This window comes from Aegilops tauschii, chromosome 7 (genome assembly GCF_002575655.3).
Source record: "Aegilops tauschii subsp. strangulata cultivar AL8/78 chromosome 7, Aet v6.0, whole genome shotgun sequence".
In the NCBI taxonomy this organism is placed as follows: Eukaryota; Viridiplantae; Streptophyta; class Magnoliopsida; order Poales; family Poaceae; genus Aegilops; species Aegilops tauschii.
In genome coordinates, this window is record NC_053041.3 from 409,118,035 (window position 1) to 409,142,993 (window position 24,959).

Sequence of the window (24,959 nt, forward strand, 5' to 3'; positions counted from 1 at the left end):
ATTTCATGGCTTCTAGCCATTTGTCGGAATCCAGGCCCGCCATCGCTTCTTCATAGTTCGAAGGTTCACCGTTGTCTAACAACATGATTTCCAGGACAGGGTTGCCGTACCACTCTGGTGCGGAACGTGTCCTTGTGGACCTACGAAGTTCAGTAGTAACTTGATCCGAAGCTTCATGATCATCATCATTAACTTCCTCCCTAGTCGGTGTAGGCACCACAGGAACATTTTCCCGCGCTGCGCTACTTTCCGGTTCGGAAGGGGTGACTATCACCTCATCAAGTTCCACTTTCCTCCCACTCAATTCTTTCGAGAGAAACTCCTTCTCCAGAAAGGACCCGTTCTTGGCAACAAAGATCTTGCCCTCGGATCTGAGGTAGAAGGTATACCCAATAGTTTCCTTAGGGTATCCTATGAAGACGCATTTTTCCGACTTGGGTTCAAGCTTTTCAGGTTGAAGTTTCTTGACATAAGCATCGCATCCCCAAACTTTTAGAAACGACAGCTTAGGTTTCTTCCCAAACCATAATTCATACGGTGTCGTCTCAACGGATTTCGACGGAGCCCTATTTAAAGTGAATGCGGCAGTCTCTAAAGCATAGCCCCAAAATGAGAGCGGTAAATCGGTAAGAGACATCATAGATCGCACCATATCCAATAGAGTGCGATTACGACGTTCGGACACACCGTTTCTCTGAGGTGTTCCAGGCGGCGTGAGTTGTGAAACTATTCCACATTTCCTTAAGTGTGTACCAAATTCGTGACTTAAATATTCTCCACCACGATCTGATCGTAAGAATTTTATTTTCCTGTCACGTTGATTCTCGACTTCACTCTGAAATTCCTTGAACTTTTCAAAGGTTTCAGACTTGTGTTTCATTAGGTAGACATACCCATATCTACTTAAATCATCAGTGAGAGTGAGAACATAACGATATCCTCTGCGAGCCTCAACACTCATTGGACCGCACACATCGGTATGTATGATTTCCAATAAGTTGGTTGCTCGCTCCATTGTTCCGGAGAACGGAGTCTTGGTCATCTTACCCATGAGGCATGGTTCACATGTGTCAAATGATTCGTAATCAAGAGACTCCAAAAGTCCATCTGCATGGAGCTTCTTCATGCGCTTGACACCAATATGACCAAGGTGGCAGTGCCACAAGTATGTGGGACTATCGTTATCAACTTTACATCTTTTGGTATTCACACTATGAACATGTGTAACATCACGTTCGAGATTCATCAAAAATAAACCATTGACCAGCGGGGCATGACCATAAAACATATCCCTCAAATAAATAGAACAACCATTATTCTCAGATTTAAATGAGTAGCCATCTCGAATTAAACGAGATCCAGATACAATGTTCATGCTCAAAGCTGGCACTAAATAACAATTATTGAGGTTTAAAACTAATCCCGTAGGTAGATGCAGAGGTAGCGTGCCGACGGCGATCACATCGACCTTGGAACCATTCTCGACACGCATCGTCACCTCATCCTTCGTCAGTCTCCGTTTATTCCGTAGTTCCTGTTTTGAGTTACAAATATGAGAAACCGCACCGGTATCAAATACCCAGGAGCTACTACGATTACTGGTAAGGTACACATCAATTACATGTATATCACATATACCTTTGGCGTTGCCGGCCTTCTTGTCCGCTAAGTATTTGGGGCAGTTCCGCTTCCAGTGACCACTTCCCTTGCAATAAAAGCACTCAGTCTCGGGCTTGGGTCCATTCTTTGACTTCTTCCCAGTAACTGGTTTACCGGGCGCGGCAACTCCCTTGCCGTCCTTCTTGAAGTTCTTCTTACCCTTGCCCTTCTTGAACTTAGTGGTTTTATTCACCATCAACACTTGATGTTCTTTTCTGATCTCCCCTTCCGCTGATTTCAGCATTGAATATACCTCGGGAATGGTCTTTTCCATCCCCTGCATATTGTAGTTCATCACAAAGCTCTTGTAGCTTGGTGGGAGCGACTGGAGGATTCTGTCAATGACCGCGTCATCCGGGAGATTAACTCCCAGCTGGGATAAGCGGTTGTGTAACCCAGACATTCTGAGTATGTGTTCACTAACAGAACTATTCTCCTCCATTTTACAGCTGAAGAACTTGTCGGAGACTTCATATCTCTCGACCCGGGCATGAGCTTGAAAAACCAGTTTCAGCTCCTCGAACATCTCATATGCTCCATGTTTCTCAAAACGCTTTTGGAGACCCGGTTCTAAGCTGTAAAGCATGCCGCACTGAACGAGGGAGTAATCATCAGCACGCTGCTGCCAAGCGTTCATAACGTCTTGGTTCTCTGGGATTGGTGCTTCACCTAGCGGTGCTTCTAAGACATAATCTTTCTTGGCTACTATGAGGATGATCCTCAGGTTTCGGACCCAGTCCGTATAGTTGCTGCCATCATCTTTCAGCTTGGTTTTCTCTAGGAACGCGTTGAAATTGAGGACAACGTTGGCCATTTGATCTACAATACATAGTGTAAAGATTTTAGACTAAGTTCATGATAATTGAGTTCATCTAATCAAATTATTTAATGAACTCCCACTCACATAGACATCCCTCTAGTCATCTAAGTGATACATGATCCGACTTTAACTAGGCCGTGTCCGATCATCATGTGAGACGGACTAGTCAAGATCGGTGAACATCTCCATGTTGATCGTATCTTCTATACGACTCATGCTCGACCTTTCGGTCCTCCGTGTTCCGAGGCCATGTCTGTACATGCTAGGCTCGTCAAGTCAACCTAAGTGTATTGCGTGTGTTCCGAGGCCATGTCTGTACATGCTAGGCTCGTCAACACCCGTTGTATTCGAACGTTAGAATCTATCACACCCGATCATCACGTGGTGCTTCGAAACAACGAACCTTCGCAACGGTGCACAGTTAGGGTGAACACTTTCTTGAAATTATTATAAGGGATCATCTTACTTACTACCGTCGTTCTAAGCAAATAAGATGCAAAAACATGATAAACATCACATGCAATCAAATAGTGACATGATATGGCCAATATCATTATGCTCCTTTGATCTCCATCTTCGGGGCACCATGATCATCTTCTTCACCGGCATGACACCATGATCTCCATCATCATGATCTCCATCATTGTGTCTTCATGAAGTCGTCACGCCAACGATTACTTCTACTTCTATGGCTAACCATTTAGCAACAAAGTAAAGTAATTTACATGGCGTTATTCAATGACACGCAGGTCATGCAAAATAATAAAGACAACTCCTATGGCTCCTGCCGGTTGTCATACTCATCGACATGCAAGTCGTGATTCCTATTACAAGAATATGATCAATCTCATACATCACATATATCATTCATCACATCTTCTGGCCATATCACATCACAAGGCATATGCTGCAAAAACAAGTTAGACGTCCTCTAATTGTTGTTGCAAGTTTTTACGTGGTTTGTAGGTTTCTAGCAAGAACGTTTTCTTACCTACGTATGACCACAACGTGATTTGCCAATTTCTATTTACCCTTCATAAGGACCCTTTTCATCGAATCCGTTCCGACTAAAGTAGGAGAGACAGACACCCGCTAGCCACCTTATGCAACTAGTGCATGTCAATCGGTGGAACCTGTCTCACGTAAGCGTACGTGTAAGGTCGGTCCGGGCCGCTTCATCCTACAATGCCGCCGAAACAAGAAAAGACTAGTAGCGGCAAGAAGAATTAGCAAACTCAACGCCCACAACTGCTTTGTGTTCTACTCGTGCATAGTAACTACGCATAGGCCTGGCTCATGATGCCACTGTTGGGAATCGTAGCATAATTTAAAATTTTCCTACGCTCACCAAGATGCATCTATGGAGTGTACTAGCAACGAGGGGAAGGGAGTGCATCTACATACCCTTGTAGATCGCGAGCGGAAGCGTTCCAATGAACGTGGATGACGGAGTCGTACTCGCCGTGATCCAAATCACCGATGACCGAGTGCCGAACGGACGGCACCTCCGCGTTCAACACACGTACGGTGCAGCGACGTCTCCTCCTTCTTGATCCAGCAAGGGGGAAGGAGAGGTTGATGGAGATCCAACAGCACGACGGCGTGGTGGTGGATGTAGCGGGTCTCCGGCAGGGCTTCGCCGAGCTTCTGCGAGAGAGAGAGGTGTTGCAGGGGAGGAGGGAGGCGCCCAAGGCTGTTGGTTGTTGCCCTCCCTCCCCCCACTATTTATAGGACCCCTGGGGGGGCGCCAGCCCTTGGGAGATCAGATCTCCAAGGGGGCGGCGGCCAAGTGGGGGGGAAGGGGTGCCTTGCCCCCCAAGGCAAGGGGGAAGCTCCCCCCCTAGGGTTCCCAACCCTAGGCGCATGGGGGAGGCCCAAGGGGGGCGCCCCAGCCCACTAAGGGCTGGTTCCCTTCCACTTTCAGCACACGGGGCCCTCCGGGATAGGTGGCCCCACCCGGTGGACCCGCGGGACCCTTCCGGTGGTCCCGGTACAATACCGGTAACCCCCGAAACTTTCCCGGTGGCCGAAACTTGACTTCCTATATATAATTCTTCACCTGGACCATTCCGGAACCTCTCGTGACGTTCGGGATCTCATCCGGGACTCCGAACAACTTTCGGGTTTCCGCATACATATATCTCTACAACCCTAGCGTCACCGGACCTTAAGTGTGTAGACCCTACGGGTTCGGGAGACATGCAGACATGACCGAGACGCCTCTCCGGTCAATAACCAACAGCGGGATCTGGATACCCATGTTGGCTCCCACATGTTCCACGATGATCTCATCGGATGAACCACGGTGTCGAGGATTCAATCAATCCGTATGCAATTCCCTTTGTCAATCGGTATGTTACTTGCCCGAGATTCGATCGTCGGTATCCCAATACCTTGTTCAATCTCGTTACCGGCAAGTCTCTTTACTCGTACCGCAATGCATGATCCCGTGACTAACACCTTAGTCACATTGAGCTCATTATGATGATGCATTACCGAGTGGGCCCAGAGATACCTCTCCGTCACACGGAGTGACAAATCCCAGTCTCGATCCGTGCCAACCCAACAGACACTTTCGGAGATACCCGTAATGCACCTTTATAGTCACCCAGTTACGTTGTGACGTTTGGCACACCCAAAGCACTCCTACGGTATCCGGGAGTTGCACGATCTCATGGTCTAAGGAAAAGATACTTGACATTGGAAAAGCTCTAGCAAACGAAACTACACGATCTTTTATGCTATGCTTAGGATTGGGTCTTGTCCATCACATCATTCTCCTAATGATGTGATCCCGTTATCAATGACATCCAATGTCCATAGTCAGGAAACCATGACTATCTGTTGATCAACGAGCTAGTCAACTAGAGGCTTACTAGGGACACGTTGTGGTCTATGTATTCACACATGTATTACGAATTCCGGACAATACAATTATAGCATGAACAATAGACAATTACCATGAACAAATAAATATAATAATAACCATTTATTATTGCCTCTAGGACATATTTCCAACAGGAGGAGGACGAGAGAAGGAAAGCCCCCCCCCCAACCCTAGTCCGGTTTGGGCTGGGGGGGTGCGCGCCTCCACCTGGCCGCCACCTCCTCTCTCCACTAGGGCCCATGAAGGCCCATTAACTCCCCGGGGGGGTTCCGGTAACCCCCGGTACTCTGGAAAATGTCTGAACCTTTCCGAAACCATTCCAGTGTCCAAACACAACCTTCCAATATATCAATATTTATGTCTGGGCCATTTCGAGACTCCTCGTCATGTCTGTGATCTCATCCGGGACTCCGAACAAACTTCGATACATCAAATCACATAACTCATAATACAGATCATCATCGAACGTTAAGCGTGCGGACCCTACGGGTTCGAGAAATATGTAGACATGACCAAGACACATCTCCGGTCAATAACCAATAGCGGAACCTAGATGCTCATATTGGCTCCTACATATTCTACGAAGATCTTTATCGGTCAAACCACATAACAACATACATTGTTCCCTTTGTCATCGGTATGTTACTTGCCCGAGATTCGATCGTCGGTATCCTCATACCTAGCTCAATCTCGTTACCGGCTAGTCTCTTTACCCGTTCCGTAATGCATCATCCCGCAACTAACTCATTAGTCACATTGCTTGCAAGGCTTATAGTGATGTGCATTACCGAGAGGGCCTAGAGATACCTCTCCGATACACTGAGTGACAAATCCCAATCTCGATCTATGCCAACTCAACAAACACCTTCGGAGACACCTGTAGAGCATCTTTACACCCAGTTACGTTGTGATGTTTGATAGCACACAAGGTGTTCCTCCGGTATTCGGGAGTTGCATACTCTCATAGTCAGAGGAACATGTATAAGTCATGAAGAAAGCAATAACAATAAAACTTAACGATCATTATGCTAAGCTAACGGATGGGTCTTGTCCATCACATCATTCTCTAATGATGTGATCCCATTCATCAAATGACAACACATGTTTATGGTTAGGAAAGTTAACCATCTTTGATTAACGAGCTAGTCAAGTAGAGGCATACTAGGGACACTCTGTTTTGTCTATGTATTCACACATGTACTAAGTTTCCGGTTAATACAATTCTAGCATGAATAATAAACATTTATCATGATATAAGGAAATATAAATAACATCTTTATTATTGCCTCGAGGGCATATTTCAATCAGGGAGATGGTTAATGGAGAAACGAAGGCCTCCCCAGCGAGGTTTGCATATGCTATACAAGCTTTCTCATCAAATCACTCATCAGTTCGAATCATGAAATACCATGGTCAAAACTTCCCCAAGAATCCTATAAAACTGAACAACGATGTTGCTTATTTCAAGGATGGTATGGGTGCTACGGGTGCTGTATTACACAATGATCATGTTGAGGTTGTTGTAGGTGTCATTGTTCAGCTTTTAAAATGGTCTTGCCTTCCTGGAACAATTAGGGTGCTCCCTAATTATCATCGAATCCGACTCTTTGGATATTATTCAGCTATGGAATGGTGATATGGAAGTCCCGACCCCTGTTCCGTAACTACAGATGAGTGTTTTGTGAGAGCTCAGATAATTGGAACATTCTCATTCCCACATTGTTCAAGGAGTGCCAATAAGGTGGCTCATTCTACTGCAAGGCATGCTTATGATTCAAAGTGTAGTCTATTTTGGGATGGTGGTCCACTCATGTTTGTCACGCCTCTTGTAATAATCAATGTAACGATATTGCAATAAATGAGCCAGGACGCATTTTTTCAAAAGAAAAAAATTCTATGATTTGTATATTCTTTTGAGTGGTCAACTAAAATTTGTAAGCTCCCACACAAAAAAAACTATTACCTCCATTCGTTAATATAAGACATTGGGTTAGTTTAATTTTAGGACCCTGATAAGTGTCACACGTGTGGCGCGAACACATGGCAACTCCGAACGTTTTTTATGGCAAGTTTAGTGACGCAAGAATGGCAACAGTAGTTGTCAAGCATGGTAAATTTATTTTCCGGATGGCAAGTTTTAGTTTTTTGGGTTTGTTTTTCTTTTTGGATGGTAACTTTAGTTGTAAAAAACGTCAGGACCAGAGTGCTTCATGCCACACATGTGGCACTTACCAATTGGGTAATTTTAAACTAGCCCAATGTCTTACTAGTATGACGCACGTGCAGTGCACGTGGTGTCCCGGTCGAACTGCAAATACGATATCTGTTCCTTCATTAAAAAAATCTATGTTTACACAATAGGTACTACAAAAGCCAGCCATAGAAGATCTTGAATGAGAAAATTTCTAGTCACCATCACGTGAGGATGCAAGGTGTGCAGGTAGCCGTGCAGTGTCTCGATCGGTCCAGAAAAATCCCGCCCACCTCGTTTTGGCGGGCGACTGGATGGAGCGAATCCCAGTAACTACAGCCGTTGGATCACTCGAGTTTCCTATGATAAGCGACAAGGATTCACTCCATAGAGGGAATCAACGGCTAAGAAGTGCCTCTGCTCAGGATGGATGGCTAATCCCAAATTTAAAATTTCTTGTACTATAGTAGTAGAGATATTAATGAATGGAGGTAGTACAGGGTGTGTTTGGTTCCAACCCTGGAGAACAATTGCCTGGCCTGAGACCTGCCTGAGATGTGCCTGGATATTGTTTTGTTAGAGGCCTGGAATTTCGGGTACCTCCCAGGCCTGGAACTGATAGCCTGGCAGGCATTTTGCTTAGCCTGGCTCAGGCCGATGAATTCAGACGCGTGGCTTCCAAGCTAATGCCACCCGGGACTAATTAGTGCATCTGCATGTGATTATCTATGGTTTGCATGCTCACTGCCGTCAACTCAACCTGACATGCTGATTTTTTTATTGTGTACATATGTGTGCTAGGCAAGGCGTTCAACCAAACAGCAGGAGCAGAGGCAAGCCTGACCAGACATATTTTCCCTTTTCTCCAGGCTACCAGGCATCATTTTTTGCCTGGCATGAAACCCAGGGCATCAACAAAACAGACCCACAATTTGTAAGCTTAGGTGAAAAGAACTCATCCCCGTAATTTCATGTAGGCCATTCTGGCCCATCTGGGTCGGGAAAATATCTAGTACTCCCACCCCTAGGGTGCTTCCGGTGCTTCAAAACTCGGTAGCACATTTTTAAATATTCGAAAAATTCTGAAAAAAATCCATCACATTGACACAACATCAAAGTATGTTGTCAAAAAATTTGAGATCAAAGTTCGAAATGTGGTTTGAGAAACATAAATGACAAATTCGACGGTAAATAGTACGCAACTTAAGTTGGGCTTTATATTAGGCCCATTATCACATTGATGTCCATTTTGTCATTTTTTTTCTATCTCGAGTAATGTTTTGAATTTTGATTTGAATTTTTTTAACGTACATTGATGTTGTGTCAATGTGCTGAATTTTCTTCAGAATTTTTTAAACATTTAAAAATGTGCTACCGAGTTTGGAGCACCGGGAGCACCCTAGGGGTGGGAGTACTAGATTTTTTTTTTTTTGAGGAAACTGCACCCTTTATTAATGATCAATGTTCATGGTGGTACAGATTACATCGGGCAAGCATAACAGCCACACATGGCGCCCAAGAGAAAGGGAAGAACTGGCTTTGGCAAGTGCGTGTGCCTCGCCATTATGTTGACGCTTCTCATGGATAAACTTCAGGTCTCGGAATAAGGTCCGCTGGGCTGTGATCTCCCTCAAGATAGTGACATAGTGACACGGAACGCCTGCTTCAATATTGGCCACCACTTCACTGCAATCCGAAGCAACGCAATCTGAATCCACATGCAAGTACATAGCTAATGCCAGAGCTTCGCTACACGCACGAGCTTCCAATGATGCCGGGTCAATCAAGCCTTCAAACACGACGACCGAGGCACCCAAATAAAGTCCATTTTTGTCCCGGCAGATGGCAGTCGCCGCTCCTTTCGTTCTGTCCCGCGAGATGCCCCCATCGACATTGATTTTCACATTATGCTCTGTTGGACGCTGCCAGCCCTTCGAGAGATCGTGTACAAGCCCGTCCTCCTGCACTGCACGCTGCAGCTCATTTTTTGCATGCACAGCCTTTTCCCTTGCATGCATGCCGCTGGCTCGTTCGGAGCTCTGAATAGTGACCAACTCAAGATCAGCAAGGAATTTGTTAATGAAGCAATGCATGCTAATGGGGCTCTGGTACTGATCATCGTGTATAGCCCGTCGTCTAGCCCACCATATCGCCCACATCGTCACAAGCACCTTGGAGAGGTCCTCCGACGGTAAAGTGTCCACGAGCCAATGCAACCACAGCTTAGGATCCTCCGTGCGGTTTGATATGGCGACCTCAGTCAACTCCTCGTCCGCGAGAGCCCAAACACATCTGGCCATCTGACAATCGAACAGGGAGTGGCGCCAAGTATCGTTGGCCGCCTGGCATATCACGCATTCAGGTGTTTCGGCCATGCTCCGATGCTTGCGCACATCGCCTGTCGGCAAAGATGTCCTAGCTAGTCGCCATGCAAAAACCTTGATTTTAAATGGCACATCTGCTCCCCATAGTTTTGTCCAGGAGCGCCGGTCTGCATCAATATTGGAGTGTCCCGGGTTGTGCTCCAACCAGTCCGTCCTTTGCAGCAAGTAAACGGTAATCCGATCGAACGGTGAAAACACCCTTCCTTTCATAATGCCAGGACCAAAAATCTACCTGAACTCTGGTGCTTAACGGAATATTGAGTATCGCTGCTATGTCCATCGCATAAAAGTGTTGATCAAGCACTTGAACATCCCATGACGCTGTAGCTTGGTCAATCAACTCAGAAACATGCTGCGACGGGTTATTTGATTTAGCACATACCGGCCTCAACTTGTAGTCGCGGGGGGTCCAGTTCTCTGCCCAGATGTGTGTATTTTCTCCGGAACCAATCCGTTTTATGAGGCCAAGTTTTAGCGTGTCTAATCCTTCGAAGATCGACCTCCAAACCTGCGATGGGTTTTTGCCTATCTCTGCATTTAACACCGAAGAATCAGGGTAGTACACAGCCTTCAAGATGCGGGCACTTAACGAGTTAGGTTCCTGGAGGAGACGCCACGCTTGACGAGCCAAAAGTGCCAAATTAAAGAGCTCGATGTCTCGAAACCCCATACCTCCCATGAACTTCGGTTGTGACATGACCTCCGAAGAGACCCATGCTGTCTTCCTCTCGCCTTTCTTGGAACCCCACCAAAATTTACACAGCAACCCATTAATATGTAGACACAGCCCCCGGGGGAGCTTAAAGCATGCCATAGAATATGTAGGTATGGCTTGAGCTATGGATTTGATTAGAACTTCTTTACCTCCAACTGAAAGTGCTTTTTCCATCCACCCTTGCACCTGTTTCCAAATTTTGTCCTTCAAGTATTTAAACGATCCCTCCTTTGCTCTTCCCACGTCAGAGGGGAGGCCAAGGTATTTCTCAGATAACTTATCATTCTGAACATCCAGAGTCAACTTAATTTCCTCTTTCAAATTTTCTGAACACCCTTTGCTAAAAAAGATAGAAGATTTATCCTTGTTAATGCGTTGACCAGACGCACCACAGTATCTCTGCAAAAGAGAGTCAACCCTCGAGGCCATCTCTGAGGTGGCATCAAAAAAGAGAAGGCTATCATTTGCAAATAAGATATGGTTAACTTGAGGGGCGCCTGAGGCCACCGTGATGCCATGAACTGCCTCAGATGGGTTGGTGGATTTCAATAAACATGATAGACCTTCAGCAGCCAATAGGAAAAGATAAGGTGAGATGGGGTCACCTTGCCGAATACCACGGGTGGGTTTGAACTCCTCTTGTTGGCCACCGTTAAACATAACAGCAAATGATACCGATGAGACACAACGCAGTAAAGCCAGAGCTAATTCCCAGTTTCAGCATAACAGCTCTCAAATTTTTTTTGAGGCAAACACATGCAACTTTATTGATCAAGGATGTTTACAGGTACAGAATTCGGGTCATAACAGCCCTCAAGCCAATTCTCTCGTCGAATCTTTGTGTGAACTAGCATCCGGTAGGCAGATCGCACCGAAAAAAACCCTTGCGTTTAAAATGCCAAGCCCAAAAGTCTGAGATATTGCTTGTACACAGGGGGATGCTCATTATAGCCTCGGCATCCATTGGCAAGAAGACCTGTCTGATTAGTCCTGCATTCCAAGTTGCATTAGTACTGTTGATTAGCTCATGGACCATCTGAGGAGGATTTGGGACTAAAGGCAGTAGCGGACGGAGCAGCGGCTCTTTAGGAATCCAGTTACAATCCCATATTGGTGTGGAATGGCCGTCCCCTATACGCTTGATTAATCCTTGCTGGAGCATGTCCCGCCCTTCCAACACAGCACGCCAAACTTGTGATGGGCTTGATCCCAAAGTTGCACCCAGAATGTCCGTAGTTGGATAGTATACCGATTTCAGGATACGGGCACTCAATGATTCGGGATCTGAAAGAAGCCGCCATGCCTGTCTTGCTAAAAGAGCCAAATTAAATAACTCCAAGTCTCTGAAACCCAGCCCCCCCCCCATGAACTTAGGACTTGTCATAACCTTCCATGACACCCAGTGAGTTTTTCTCTTTCCCTCTTTACTTCTGAAAGAACATGTGGTGCCCCCATGTTTGGTTTTGGTAATTGATGACAATCTCTATGGACTAATGGTTGCCTTGAGTTATATTTGAAGGATTTGTCCATAGGCATTTCTTGAAGTTCATGTGTTGGTTTCAAGGAGTTTATGTGGTGACCAAGGTGTTATTAAGGAATTATTCAAAGATTGGTCATGTGAGAGTTGAGCTTATTGCAAGCATGTCTTGGAGAAGAAGATTGTGTGATCATTCATGTATATCTTCAAGACATCATCCAAATGAAGAGAGCTGAAAAGATTCATGGTTGATCAAGACTAAGTCAAGAGTGAATCAACTTGATCAACTCACAAAGCGTAGAAGATGTACCGAGAGGGATCAAGCGATCCCATGGTGTGGTAAGCATTGTCAATTACGCTTTGCGTACTAACCCATGATCTTCGTGAGAGTTCTTTGTGGGGTTAGGTTGCGGTGTGCAAGTTCAAGTGAAGCATCATGAAGAGATCAAATGCTTGAAGCTTGCCGTCCATTGTGGTGACAATGGACTTGTGAAGATGTTGCGGTGTGCAAGTTCAAGTGAAGCATCATGAAGAGATCAAATGCTTGAAGCTTGCCGTCCATTGTGGTGACAATGGACTTGTGAAGATGTGCGGAAGAGTGGCTCACCCATAGTGGAGCATGGGGGAGCAATCAACTAGTCTTCATCGAGCCAACGCAACCAAGAAAGGTGGTCCAACTTGAGGGAGTCAAGATCGTCATCATCTAGCTCAAGTGGACCATGTGCAAGGCAAAGGTTTGCTCTTGATAGGTTTTCTATTTTACCGGTCTCATGATGGTAGTTGGGAGACCGGGTTATAGGATCGATTGTCGTACTATCAAGGGGGGCTCTCGATGAGTAGCTTGATCGTATCGTTCATAGAGAGCTCAAACCATTGCATCCTTGCATCATCTTTGTTGGTTCTTGTTTGGTTCTTCTCTTTGTGAGTTTTGGAGCTTATGGTCATCTTGATGACAAGCTCGAGTTCATCGAAAACGGAGTTCACTCGCATCTTCTATGATGTTTTCGATGTTGGAGGTTATGCCGGTTCTTCTCGGTTGGAGGTTTCACTCCTCTATTTGTTGGCATACCTCCCCTGCCTCTTCTTACTATAACCAGTCGTTGTTTTGTTGCTACTCGTCTTTCTCAATCCAACAAGCTTGAGTTTGCTCAATTCGGAGCTCATATGCAGAAGTTATGGCAGTTTTGGTTTCCTAGCGGTAGTACCGCGGGCTGGAGCGGTAGTACCGCTTGGGTGCTACAAGCGGTAGTACCGCTGGTGGCCCCAGCCGTAGTACCGCTACGGTCTCGTACTAGTACCGCCTCGATTCGAGGGGTCTTTTTCGTGTCGGGTTTTACGGTACTAGCCGCGGCAGTGGGGGCCGTAGTACCGCTCGTATGCGGTAGTACCACCCTGCCACCGCGGTAGTACCGCTCTGGGCTCAGCGGCAGTACCGCGAGGGGGAGCGGTAGTACCGCTTATAGGGGCAAGCGGTAGTACCGCTGGCCAAGCGGTAGTACCGCTCTCTGCGGGGCTGAAGTGGGGGTAACGGTTGGATTGTTCCCCCCACTATATAAGGAGGTCTTCTTCCCCCAATGGACCTTATCCTTTGAGCTCGTGTTCTTCCCCCATTATTGACCTTCTTCGAGCTTGCTAACTCTCAATCCCTCCATGGATTCTTGCTAGTTTTCGAGGGAAAAGAGAGAGGAGATCTAGATCCACATTTCCACCAATCACTTTCTCCTCTATGTGAGGGGAACCCATTGGATCTAGATCTTGGAGTTCTTGGTGTTCTCCTTCTTGTTCTTCCTCTCATTTTCCTCCCTAGCATTAGTTGCTTCGGTGGGATTTGAGAGAGAAGGACTTGGGCACTCCGTGTGCCCTTGCCATTGCATTTGGTGCATCGGTTTGAGTTCTCCACGGTGATACGTGGAAGTTACAAGTTGAGAAGCTTATTACTCTTGGGTGCTTGGTGCCCTTGAGCTTGTTCCTCTTGGGTGCTTGGGCGCCCTAGACGGTTGGTGGTGTTCGGAGCTCAATCATTGTGGTGTAAAGCTCCGGGCAAGCGTCGGGGTCTCGAATTAGGTTGTGGAGATCGCCCCGAGCAATTTGACGGGTTCCGGTGACCGCCCCCAAGGGTTGCCAAAGTGTACGGGTTCGGTGACCGCCCCCAAGGGTTGCCATTTGTACGGGTTCGGTGACCGCCCTCAAGGGTCCCTTAGTGGAATCACGGCATCTTGCATAGTGCGAGGGCGTGAGGAGATTACGGTGGCCCTAGTGGCTTCTTGGGGAGCATTGTGCCTCCACACCTCTCCAAACGGAGATTAGCATCCGCAAGGGTGTGAACTTCGGGATACATCGTCATCTCCGCGTGTCTTGGTTATCTCTTACCCGAACCCTTTACTTATGCACTTTACTTTGTGATAGCCATATTGTTTCTTGTCATATATCTTGCTATCACTTAGTTGTTTATCTTGCTTAGCATAAGTTGTTGGTGCACATAGGTGAGCCTAGTTGTTGTAGGTTTTGTGCTTGTCAAATTAACCGTTAGGTTTATTCCGCATTTGGTCAAGCCTAAACCGTAATTATTTTAAAGCGCCTATTCACCCCCCCCCTCTAGGCGACATCCACGATCTTTCAACTTCCCCACCAAAAACCATGAATAAGTGACTTGATGTGCTCACATAAACCACGGGGAAGTTTGAAACAAGCCATAGAGTATGCCGGAATAGCTTGGGCCACCGACTTGATCAAAACTTCTTTTCCTCCCACTGATAAAGTTTTCTCAATCCATCCCTTTATCCTGTTCCATATTCTGTCTTTCAGAAATTTGAAAGTGCCATTCTTCGAGTGCCCCACATCTGTAGGCATGCCCAAGTATCGCTCATTTAGCGATTCGTTAGGAACCTGCAATGCATTCTTCACAACTTCTCTAGTAACATTGTGGCACCCTTTGCTGAAGAATATAGATGACTTATCTCTATTAACTCGCTGTCCAGAGGCCTGACAATAATCTTTCAACAAGTTTGACACTTCATCTGCTCCTTCCACACTAGCCCTGATGAACAGCAGGCTATCATCTGCGAATAGGAGGTGGTTCACCGACGGAGCCGTTGAAGCCACCTTGATCCCGCTCAAGTTAGATGACTGATTAGATTTCAATAGGCACGAAAGGCCCTCCGCTGCTATCAGGAAAAGATAGGGGGATATGGGGTCTCCCTGTCGAATTCCTCTTGATGGTCTGAATTCTTCAAGTTTTTTACCATTGAACAAGACTGAAAAAGTGACTGACCTGACCATGCCCATGATCACATTTACCCATTGCTGGTTGAAGCCCAATTTGAGCATTATAGCCTCCAAGTACTGCCATTCAACTCTATCATACGCCTTCATCATGTCTAGCTTCAATGCTGCAAAACAATTTTTCTTCGCCTTGTTCCTCTTCATGAAGTGTAAGCACTCATATGCTGAAATGATGTTATCTGTAATTAGCCTCCCGGGTACAAAGGCTGACTGCTCCGCAGAGATGATATCCGGCAGGATGGTCTTTAAGCGGTTTGCAATGACCTTAGAGGCTATCTTGTAGAGAACGTTACACAAGCTGATAGGTCGGAATTGAGCGAGGAGTGTTGGATTTTCTATCTTAGGAATAAGTACCAAGATTGTCTCATTGATCGCCTCCGCACTCTCTTCACCTTGCACAATACGGAGCACTGCACTTGTGATTTCTTTTGCACACACATCCCAATGCTGCTGGAAAAAATGAGCTGGGTAGCCATCTGGGCCAGAAGCTTTTGTTGGAAACATTTGAAATAATGCAGTTTTAACCTCCGCTTCAGAATATGGTGCCATAAGGGACTGATTCATATCATTGGAGACCTTGCGGGGCACATGATCCAAAACTCTTTCCATATCCCCGACCCCTTCCGAGGCAAACAAGTTGCTGTAAAACTCTTTGGCCATTGCTTCCATCTCGGCCATATCGAATGTACTCGATCCATCTAGTTTGGTCAAAGCTTTTATAAGATTTTTCCTTCTTCTCATGCTTGCTCTTTGGTGGAAAAACTTTGTATTTTTGTCACCGGCCGATAACCACTGAATCCGAGAACGTTGACGCCACATAATCTCCTCAGGGTAATATAGTTCAACTAGCTTCTCGATAATTTTCAGCTCAGCATGTGTCGGTCCAGTCCTAGTCGGATGATTCTGCAAGTCATCTAATTCCTTTTTAAGTTTTTTGATCTCTTTCCCGACACTCCCAAAGGAATCAGTGCTCCACCTGATGAGATCGGCGGATAGTCCCTTAAGTTTTTCCTTCACAGCAGCCACCGAAAGAGCCACACCCGACGTGTCCCAACCAGCTATTACTGTGGGTTTTAATTCCTCATGATTTTCCCACATTACCTCGTACTTAAATTGCCGTGGCCCCCGCCGATCTTGCTCCTGCTCGAGTCTGAGTATTATGGGTGTGTGGTCAGATGATGCTGCTGAAAGATGGGATACCATCGCTTGTGGAAATTGGGCTAACCAATCAACTGTACACAAAGCTCGATCTAGCCGGACCCTAGTGTACGTGTCTCCAGCCACCTTCTTTTCATAGGTCCAGAACTTTCCCTTGTAGCCTAGATCATTTAGAGCACAAACATCAATGGTGTCCCGGAAGCCTTGCATCTGATTCTGTGTCCGCCGGCCAACACCATCATGTTCCTCTTGGCGTAGAACCTCATTAAAATCACCTATACACAACCATGGGAGTGGACTGTGATTAGCCATTCCTTTCATCATGTCCCATGTCTTGTATCTCTCACTTGTTTGGGCTTCAGCATATACACAGGACAATCTCCAAGGGACCGAGCCAAACCCCTGGACAGAAAAATCAATGTGATACTTAGACGAGCCCAAAAACGACAAATTTATTTCATTATTCCAGAATACACCAATTCCTCCACTTCTCCCCGAACTACCGATTGCATAGCCATTATCATATCCTAAAGCACCAGCTAAACCCTCTACTCTTGCCTTACTAATTTGAGTTTCGAGTAAACAAAAGATAGAGGGGGCAAACTTTGCCACTATGTCGCGGGCTTCTCGAACTGTCGCGGCATTGCCTGCTCCGCGGCAGTTCCAACTTAGAAGACTCATTTGGCCTGGCGACCCTCCGCTCGGGAGGACGCCAAAATTGCCAAGCTATTTATTTCCTTTGGTGAGGTAGCAATCATGCTGTGTGCGCCGTCATTAGCATTGCCCTTCTTTGGCTTCTTGTTTTGTTTCCTCGGTGATACGTATACTGGTGGTAGTGGAGGGACATGAGGCAGCTCCCCACCATCGCCCGCAGAAGGTACCGACACGAGCTGATTTTCCATTGGTGTCACAGCAGATGAAGTCGCTGTGTTCTCAAGTGAAGTGCGTTTATTGTGGGACTTGCAGTGATATCCATCAATTGCTTCCAGAACTGAACCTTTTCCTGCTGGTTCTGTTTCAACTGCCGATACATGTTCAGGATCTTTTTCTTCAGTTACGTCAGCTCCTTTTCCCATGTTCCCTCCCGTACTAGCTCCCGGCGCCGTCTTATTCTTTGTCGGGTTTTCACCATCACAATGCCCGCGAGCTGGGACGTACCCACGGCCAGCGGTGCCACCGCGGCCATGCCCCCTGCCGCCCCGAGCAGCAAAATTTCCTCCAAAAGGCTGAGAGTACGACACTGATCGGCGTTTAGCAATCATCCATTTGCCCCACTTATTATCTTCCTCTTTCCACACGCCGTTTCCGCATTCTTCATGGCTATGGCCCATGAAACCGCATATTTGACAGAAGAAGGGGATTTTCTCGTATTTAACGACCAACATCCGTGTGCCCTCATCCACCACCGTAAGAGGGGTGAAGCGAGTCAAAGGTTTTGTGGTAAGGACCCTGGCCCGAACACGAACATAGTCTCCCTCGTAGTAAAGGGTGGGTCGAAGCTGAACTTCACGAACTTTACCAATTCTACGAGCTAGCTGATCTACCACAAGTTCTTGACGATAAACCTCTGGGATCTTGTGAATTTGGGCCCAGACATACAAGCCATCTAGCGCCACTGCCTCAGGATCCTGTCTTGCCATCGTAATCCTCTATGATCACTCCTAGACCCCTGAAGAGCCAAGGACCTCCATGAACAACCTTCCTCCAATCTCCTAGGCAGAAAAGTTGGATGATGAACAGATTTTCTCCGGCCTCACGGAACTTCGGCGTTTGAGCTAGCCCCCAGATGAACTTCATATTGTCAGAAAACGCTGTGGAACTGAATGGTCTGTCCGTGTTAACTCGGGCGATCGCCAACCACCTGGCCTCCGCTTTGAATTTCTGTGCTTCCTCCTTCCCGATGACCACATCATCTAGTTCCTCGTCAAGCAACTCCATGTTCTTCAGCATCCCTTCCAGGTCAACCTCATCTGCCCCGCTAGATCGCGATGAGGAGCCCCTCTCCCTCGCCATGGTGCGCTCGGGTTCGGGCTGAGAAACCCCCACGGTCTTCAAAGAACCCCTCCGTCGCCCCCAAAAGGCCGCGGTTCGGTAATGATGTCTACAGCGTTCCTCCCCCGGCGACCAGGAAGTCGCCAGCGGCGGCGCTGCTAAACCCTAATCGAGAGGGTAATCTAATCGAGAGGGTATAACAGCTCTCAAATAAGACCCACTCCAGACGGGTCGTAGATATTTCCCCCATCTGGGTCGTAGCCAGCCCATTACTAACCTTCTCTAGCCAGCTCATGTAGACCATTCTGGCCCATCTGGGTCTTAGCCAGCCCATTTATTAGCGTTCCTTCTCTAACCTTTTCCCCAAGGAGAGAAACGAGAAAGGATCACCGTGGAACCGATCGAATCGCAGCGAAGCAGCGGCGGCGGCGGCGGCGATGGGGATCGGCGAGCACTTTGAGGGCGTGAAGCAGCACTGGGCGCGCAACTTCGCCTTCCTCGACTACTTCAAGAAGGTCTACGGCCGCGACCAGCCCCTCCCCAAGTGGTCCGACGCCGACGTCGAAGAGTTCATCGCCTCCGACCCCGTCTACGGCCCCCAGGTATCTCCCTGCCCTGCCCTCTCCCGCAACCCGATCCCGATCTTTCCCTTCCTCCCCGCTCTAAATTACAGAGATCCGTTTCCAGCTCAAGGCCCTGAGGGAGTCCAGGAAGTTCGCGCTCGGCGGGGCCCTGGCCGGCGCCGCGCACCTCGGCGGCGTTGCCTTCAAGTACTCCAAGAGCCCGCACGGTACGGAAAATCTCTCGATCGATCTTGATTCTTGGCTTGCACGCGTCGTCGTTGCTGCTGTGGCTGATCGAGATGCTGCGGGGAATTGATCCGTGGCTGACTGCCTTGCCTGCAGGTGTCGTGCTGGCGACCGGGTTCGGAGCGCTCACAGGCGCCGTGCTCGGGTCGGAGGTGGCCGAGCACTGGTACGAGCTCTACAAGATGGACAAGCAGGGGGCCAACCTCAGGTTCATCTACTGGTGGGAGGACAAGGTCTCAGGTGTGTTGCTTTCTTCTGGCTTCATTTCACATACCACATCCTTCTGTTTATCCTCATTGTGTAACTCAATTCCAAAAGGCAGCATGTTGCATGTTAATACATGTATGCCATGCCACTTTGTGTAAGAGAACATTATGATAGTGATTCCATCGGTTCCTGGTCAGAAGTTTTGACTGGGAGGTCTTGATGCTATGCCACTTGAGTGAATTTGGATTTTGGGCTGTGATTATGTGGTATTGATGATAATTTTCGGACTGCAATTATGTGGTGTTGGTGAAGTGTTGTCTGAGTGAACTAGGAACGCTAGAAGGATATGATGTGGTTGTATCAGTTTCAGCATGATGATACTCATCAACTTGCACCTGATCATAGTCCAGTAAATGCATGGGGTTGACATGTTTCTGTTTAGCTCTCACAAAACAATTATATTATATAAGAGTGACTCGTGTAGTATGAATTGTCATGGTCAAGTGGCTGCATACAGCTGCATGCCAATATCTCATTGAGCTTTGCATATTTCTGTTTTTTTTTCTTAGAGCATTATATGATAGTGATTGGCATTGTGATTGTAATTGTGTGACAGTATGATAATGTTTCATTTAGTTTTGTATGTTTCTGTTTAGCTTTCTTAAAGCATTATATGATAGTGACTCTGGCAGTGTGATTGTGTTTTGTATGTTTCCGTTTAGCTCTCCTAGAACATTATATGATAGTATCTCCAGTAGTGTTGATGTGAAGGTCTTAGGGATTTATCATAAAACTATTTATTGTGAATTAGTAGTAGTAAGGTATAAGATGAAATATGATTGTTAATTTGATGATAGTACTTGCTAACACACCATTGTTGATGAAATTGCCTGCATGAAAGTATTTTGTTTACTTCCGCTGCCAAACATTCCCAAGATTATTCTAAACTTGCTGCAAATCTTCTTCTGTGAGCAGGCCAGAAGAACTGAAGAAGACTTCTGCATAAGCTTATGCCTGTTTCAGCATACTGGTTTGACAAGACAATGATGTCTCCAGTTTGGGATTTCTAGTTTTTACTTCCTAGTCTTTTTCCAATAAGGTGCATATTGGCCATCAACTGGACAATGTATTTTATTTTCTCTACTATGGGTTGCTCTCAGTTTCTCTATGATGTTCATGTTTGCACCTATGGAAAACTAAATGCCAGTACTTTTCAGTCTATCAGTTCGCACATGACCTGTAAGTATTCAATGACCGTAAAAATAATATCGGGGATGCCTACTTTCTTCAAAACCATTTCCACTCAGGTTTCCAGTATGAATATGAGCGTAGGTCTTGAGGCCTGGAATTATGATCTGGGGTTCAGAGTCTGGTCTCTCCTACTGCAAGTGATTATGATTCCAATTGCATAGGAGAATTCTAGAACCAGCTTTCCTGACTTGATAACTGCGTGTTTCTTTGGGTCATTATTTTGATGCTATGTCATGTTGTAAGCGTCACTGCATTTAGTTGCCTGAGAAACTATGTTGTATCAGCATTTCATAGGTATCAACACTTCTGTAAGTAGGCACATTCACCTACCCTGAGTTTAATTAGACTGTGTCTTAACTCAGCTGCCGCTGGATCTATCCTTGGTACTTGGTTTTAAATATGCCTCGTCAAATTATCTGATACTAGTGATTTTCCAGCATGGTTTGTCATGCCTATAATGCTAACAGTTTTTGTTTGCATGCCACATTTGCTTCATGAACCAAGCTGATATCATGCATCAAATTCAAATAAACAATGTGCCCATGTAAAAACAAGTTACTCAAGGGATAATAAGTTTGCAACATCTCAACATTCGAAGCAACACACAAACAAAGGTCTTGATTATGTGAAATACCAACATCAGAGCTCCTCAAGAGTTCTTTAGGTAATGTAAAAGCACAGTGCAGTACAATACTTAAGGCCTTAAGGGCACTCCTGAGGGAATATGGCCTATATAAATATTACAGAGTAGTACCGGAGCAAATCATACGTAAAGCAAGCTTTGTTAAATATTAACCACCATATTACACACTAATAATAGTCCCTCAGGGCGTTATTACCATCAGAAGGAATAGCCCATCTCTGAGCCCCTACAAGTAGAATAGCCACTCAGTATAGTCAGTGGGTTAGTGATCTCCTCTAACATTGGGACTGTACTAAAATGCCCATTCTGCTGATCTGCTATAGTCATGCCTACGTCGATCAGTCCATGCTGTTCTACTATCTGCAACCAGGAACACATTTTTTGGTATCAGCAACCATGCTTGCACGGCGGTCTAAACACAAAATCTAGTTTGCAGTTCCATGTGTCAATATACGTACAATCGGTACCTTTTCCTGGAGAATTTCGTTGGCAGCTTTCAACATGCCCTCCTGCATATAAAGAATCTAACTCTACTTTCAGCAAATTGTCAATGATATTTGGGTATTTATAGATTTGAACTGTTACTAATTGACTTGCCTTGCTCTTCAGTGCCTGGATCTCTTGAATCATTATCTGCATCTGTTAGATAAGAAAGTTTTAGTGGTGCCCAAAGGAGTTTCTCTTCCAATAATTTATAGGCTTTGTGTTGAATTACCTTTGCGGAGCGGATGTTGAACATCCATATCTCCAAGTACCTCTCCAGGGCATTCAGCTCGTCAACATTCATGTGCTCATTTGCCCTGTTTCCATAAATGTACCTGCCATGGTTTTCATTTTGCCAAGATTAAGTCTCGGAGTTCATCAAAGTATAGCTAGAAGACTTTGATGTTCATGTCACAGCCTTTTCCTTTCAATCAATAGTTTTGTTTGGTTGGTGGAGATGGAGTTCAACTAAATGTAAGAGCAAAAGCAGGTTTCTAAGTTTGTGCTTCTTACAGACAAGTTTGTGTTGCTTTTAGATGATTCTGTGCAAGTAAACAAAATATTTCAGGGTTACCAGGGTGCAGTGGCGGACTTAGTGAGGGCCAAAGGGGGCCATGCCCCCCCACCCCCACCCCACCCCAAAAAAAATCAAATTTATTTCTTTGCATAAACACATAATATTTAAAACTATTTGAGCCAAATTTAACATAACACACTAGATTAGCCCTTTCAACTCTACTTAAGACTCATTTAGCCCCATCTCAAATCGCGTTGAAGGTCCGCCACTGCCAGGGCGGCTTTGAATAATAAACTATATTGGTGCTTATGAAATAAACTAGACATGCTGGAAACGTGTATCACTTCATCTCCATTTGTGAGCTAATGTGATCTTTACTTGGGCATAAATAATGTGACTTGTTGAAGCAAAGCGAAATGAGTAAGCAGGATGGAGTACCTCAGTCCCTTCTGCAGAAGGTCTATTTCTTGTTTCAGCACCATTGCCTCCTGCTTTGGGTCCTAGTGACAAACATGGTCAAGTTTTAGAATTTCACCAAGTTTTAGAACTGACATGCCCACTTAAAAGTCTCATGTGTGACTTAGACTTGTACATGAAGAGGAGAGGACATGAGAAGAAGCTTAATTACCACTCTCTGGTCGCCGCAGCCGTCGCCGGTCATGCCTTCTCCACTGGCACTCTTGTACCTCTCGATCAGCCCATCCATGGTTCTGCTCAATATCAAGACAAAAAGAGATGAATGAGCTCGAGGTTGAAGGAGCAAATCAAGAGAACCGAGAGGAAGTGCATGCACATCCTAGTCATACCCGGTGGTGGCGAGGTCGTAGAGCTTGCCGTGTGCGGAGAAGATGATGATGCCGATGTCGGCGTCGCAGAGGACAGAGAGCTCCCTGGCCTTCTTGAGGAGCCCTGCGCGGCGCTTGCAGAAGGTGACCTGCCGGTGGACGGGGTTCTCGATGCGCCGGAGCTGGACCTTGCCTCTCGCCATGGATGATGATGATGGATGGATGGATGGGTGGATGATTGATAAGGGGTAGATGGAGAGACGAAGAAGATGATGGATTGCACACAACCTTCCACTAGTTTGGACTAGCTTCGAGGTTGCTGCGGTTGCACCCTTGCAGCTCTCTCTATGTGAGACTACTGTCCTGGTTAAACCACAGGTGAGGCTAGAGATGTCGTTTTTATAGTGGGAGCAAGAACCAATTCCCTTCCCCCTCCCCTGGCATCCCCCACAATAATAATACTTGCCTCTCTAGGCCTACATCGTCCCCTACCAATCAGTGTTTGAGGCATTTGGGCGGTCAAGCTAACAGATGGGAGGGAAGAAAGTTGGTGTGGCACCTTGGAATCCATGTGTGGCGATGCACCACATGTTGTACACCCTTTACACTTGGCCTCATGACTGTGTTCCATTCTAATAAGTTCGCGAAGATGAGACGTGTGGCGGTTCATGGAACGGACATCGGACATCGATCATGACCGTTCAATTGACATGACTGCCAGCTAGGATGAGCTTTCTGAAGTCAACCTTGGCACAACAACAACAAAAATGTATGGCACAAACTAGTGAAATTTCATACAAAAAAAGATCAAGTGTTAATGATTACTAGTAAATTTCTTCTGTTGGAACAAGTATGATGGACTAAGGAAATAGAGGAAGAAAGAAAAAGCATTGTAAAGAGATCAGATAAGTGCTAGATGTAATGCCATTTTTCTTTTTTTTAGAACAATTTGCTGACCTTCTATGCCGCAACATTAGGTGGCTAATGTCTGTCTATGAATTCCTCCTCTGTTTGCTTTACGACTATATGTCTTGTTATAAAGATAGCTAGCTTTGCTAGCTTAATCAAAACAGGATGCTCATTTGGTGTCATGTCAATAACCCTTCTTTTCCATCTCTTTTGTTGGACAAAGCATCTGTACCCAACAATTTGCAGTTTTAAACACCTCACTTGATAGTGCTCCAAAAAATTCTTCATCCCTATCACCCTCTTTAACATTTTCTTTTTGGCACACACAAAGCAAAGCTAAGCAAACACAGGGTAACTTGAGGACACATGAAAGTTGTTATTTTTCTTCCGAATGAGAATATATAGTACCTTGTGGGCGAAAACGATGTTTCCTCGTTAAAAATAAACCCTGGCATAAATATAAAGTAATTCTTTTGGTCTCTACATTATGCACTGAAAATAAAACATGAGTGGTTCTAGAAAACTAAATGTATCTTCCCGGTTTTGAAGGTGTGCATGATTTTGAATTCTGGAGACTTGTGAGCCTTAAGAAGCCCATTGTCTGTCGTTTGATTCAGATTGCAAGTTCTTTGATTGCCTGCATCACATATAATTTGTGCTTTGGTCTTCAAGAACTTACCTTCACATCAATGGTTGACAAATAAAGGTTTTGCATAAAGGGTGTATGGAGATGAGAACAAGAAAAACCACTTCTCCCAGATGTCAGTCTGGATTCATCAGTGAAATGGAG

General features: G+C 45.9%; 3 protein-coding genes across 4 annotated transcripts; 1 reads left to right on the plus strand and 2 right to left on the minus strand.

Moving 5' to 3' along the window:
• Positions 1 to 9,187: 9,187 nt before the first annotated feature.
• Positions 9,188 to 9,932, minus strand: LOC109732639 (uncharacterized). Its single transcript, XM_020291819.1, has 2 exons — positions 9,317 to 9,932; positions 9,188 to 9,243 (listed from the first exon to the last, which is right to left on the minus strand). Exons 1-2 carry the CDS (start codon positions 9,930 to 9,932, stop codon positions 9,188 to 9,190), a joined length of 672 nt encoding a protein of 223 aa, XP_020147408.1.
• Positions 9,933 to 18,861: 8,929 nt separating this feature from the next.
• On the plus strand, positions 18,862 to 20,874 carry LOC109732632 (succinate dehydrogenase subunit 6, mitochondrial). Its single transcript, XM_020291810.3, has 4 exons — positions 18,862 to 19,167; positions 19,253 to 19,355; positions 19,471 to 19,614; positions 20,557 to 20,874. Exons 1-4 carry the CDS (start codon positions 19,003 to 19,005, stop codon positions 20,568 to 20,570), a joined length of 426 nt encoding a protein of 141 aa, XP_020147399.1. The 5' UTR covers positions 18,862 to 19,002; the 3' UTR covers positions 20,571 to 20,874.
• A 552-nt stretch (positions 20,875 to 21,426) lies between these two features.
• Positions 21,427 to 23,659, minus strand: LOC109732631 (MADS-box transcription factor 26). Of its 2 annotated transcripts, none has more exons than XM_020291808.4 (7): positions 23,282 to 23,659; positions 23,104 to 23,185; positions 22,914 to 22,975; positions 22,191 to 22,293; positions 22,073 to 22,114; positions 21,934 to 21,984; positions 21,427 to 21,835 (listed from the first exon to the last, which is right to left on the minus strand). In XM_020291808.4, exons 1-7 carry the CDS (start codon positions 23,461 to 23,463, stop codon positions 21,674 to 21,676), a joined length of 684 nt encoding a protein of 227 aa, XP_020147397.1. In that variant the 5' UTR covers positions 23,464 to 23,659; the 3' UTR covers positions 21,427 to 21,673. The 2 variants fall into 2 exon arrangements, with proteins under 2 accessions (XP_020147397.1, XP_020147398.1); XM_020291809.4 differs by having other exon boundaries at positions 21,943 to 21,984; positions 23,282 to 23,657.
• Between the last annotated feature and the right edge of the window lie 1,300 nt (positions 23,660 to 24,959).

Excerpts from the sequence above, each read along its gene's own strand:
- LOC109732639 (XM_020291819.1), bottom strand. The coding sequence starts at position 9,932 with ATGGCCGAAACACCTGAATGCGTGATATGCCAGGCGGCCAACGATACT. Across the intron at positions 9,244-9,316 it reads CCCGGCATCATTGGAAGCTC|TGAAGTGGTGGCCAATATTG; the intron begins GTGCGTGTAGCG and ends TTCGGATTGCAG.
- LOC109732632 (XM_020291810.3), top strand. The coding sequence starts at position 19,003 with ATGGGGATCGGCGAGCACTTTGAGGGCGTGAAGCAGCACTGGGCGCGC. Across the intron at positions 19,168-19,252 it reads ACCCCGTCTACGGCCCCCAG|CTCAAGGCCCTGAGGGAGTC; the intron begins GTATCTCCCTGC and ends ATCCGTTTCCAG. Across the intron at positions 19,356-19,470 it reads GTACTCCAAGAGCCCGCACG|GTGTCGTGCTGGCGACCGGG; the intron begins GTACGGAAAATC and ends CCTTGCCTGCAG.
- LOC109732631 (XM_020291808.4), bottom strand. The coding sequence starts at position 23,463 with ATGGCGAGAGGCAAGGTCCAGCTCCGGCGCATCGAGAACCCCGTCCAC. Across the intron at positions 22,294-22,913 it reads CTTCTGCAGAAGGGACTGAG|GTACATTTATGGAAACAGGG; the intron begins GTACTCCATCCT and ends AAACCATGGCAG. Across the intron at positions 22,115-22,190 it reads TCAACATCCGCTCCGCAAAG|ATGCAGATAATGATTCAAGA; the intron begins GTAATTCAACAC and ends CTTATCTAACAG.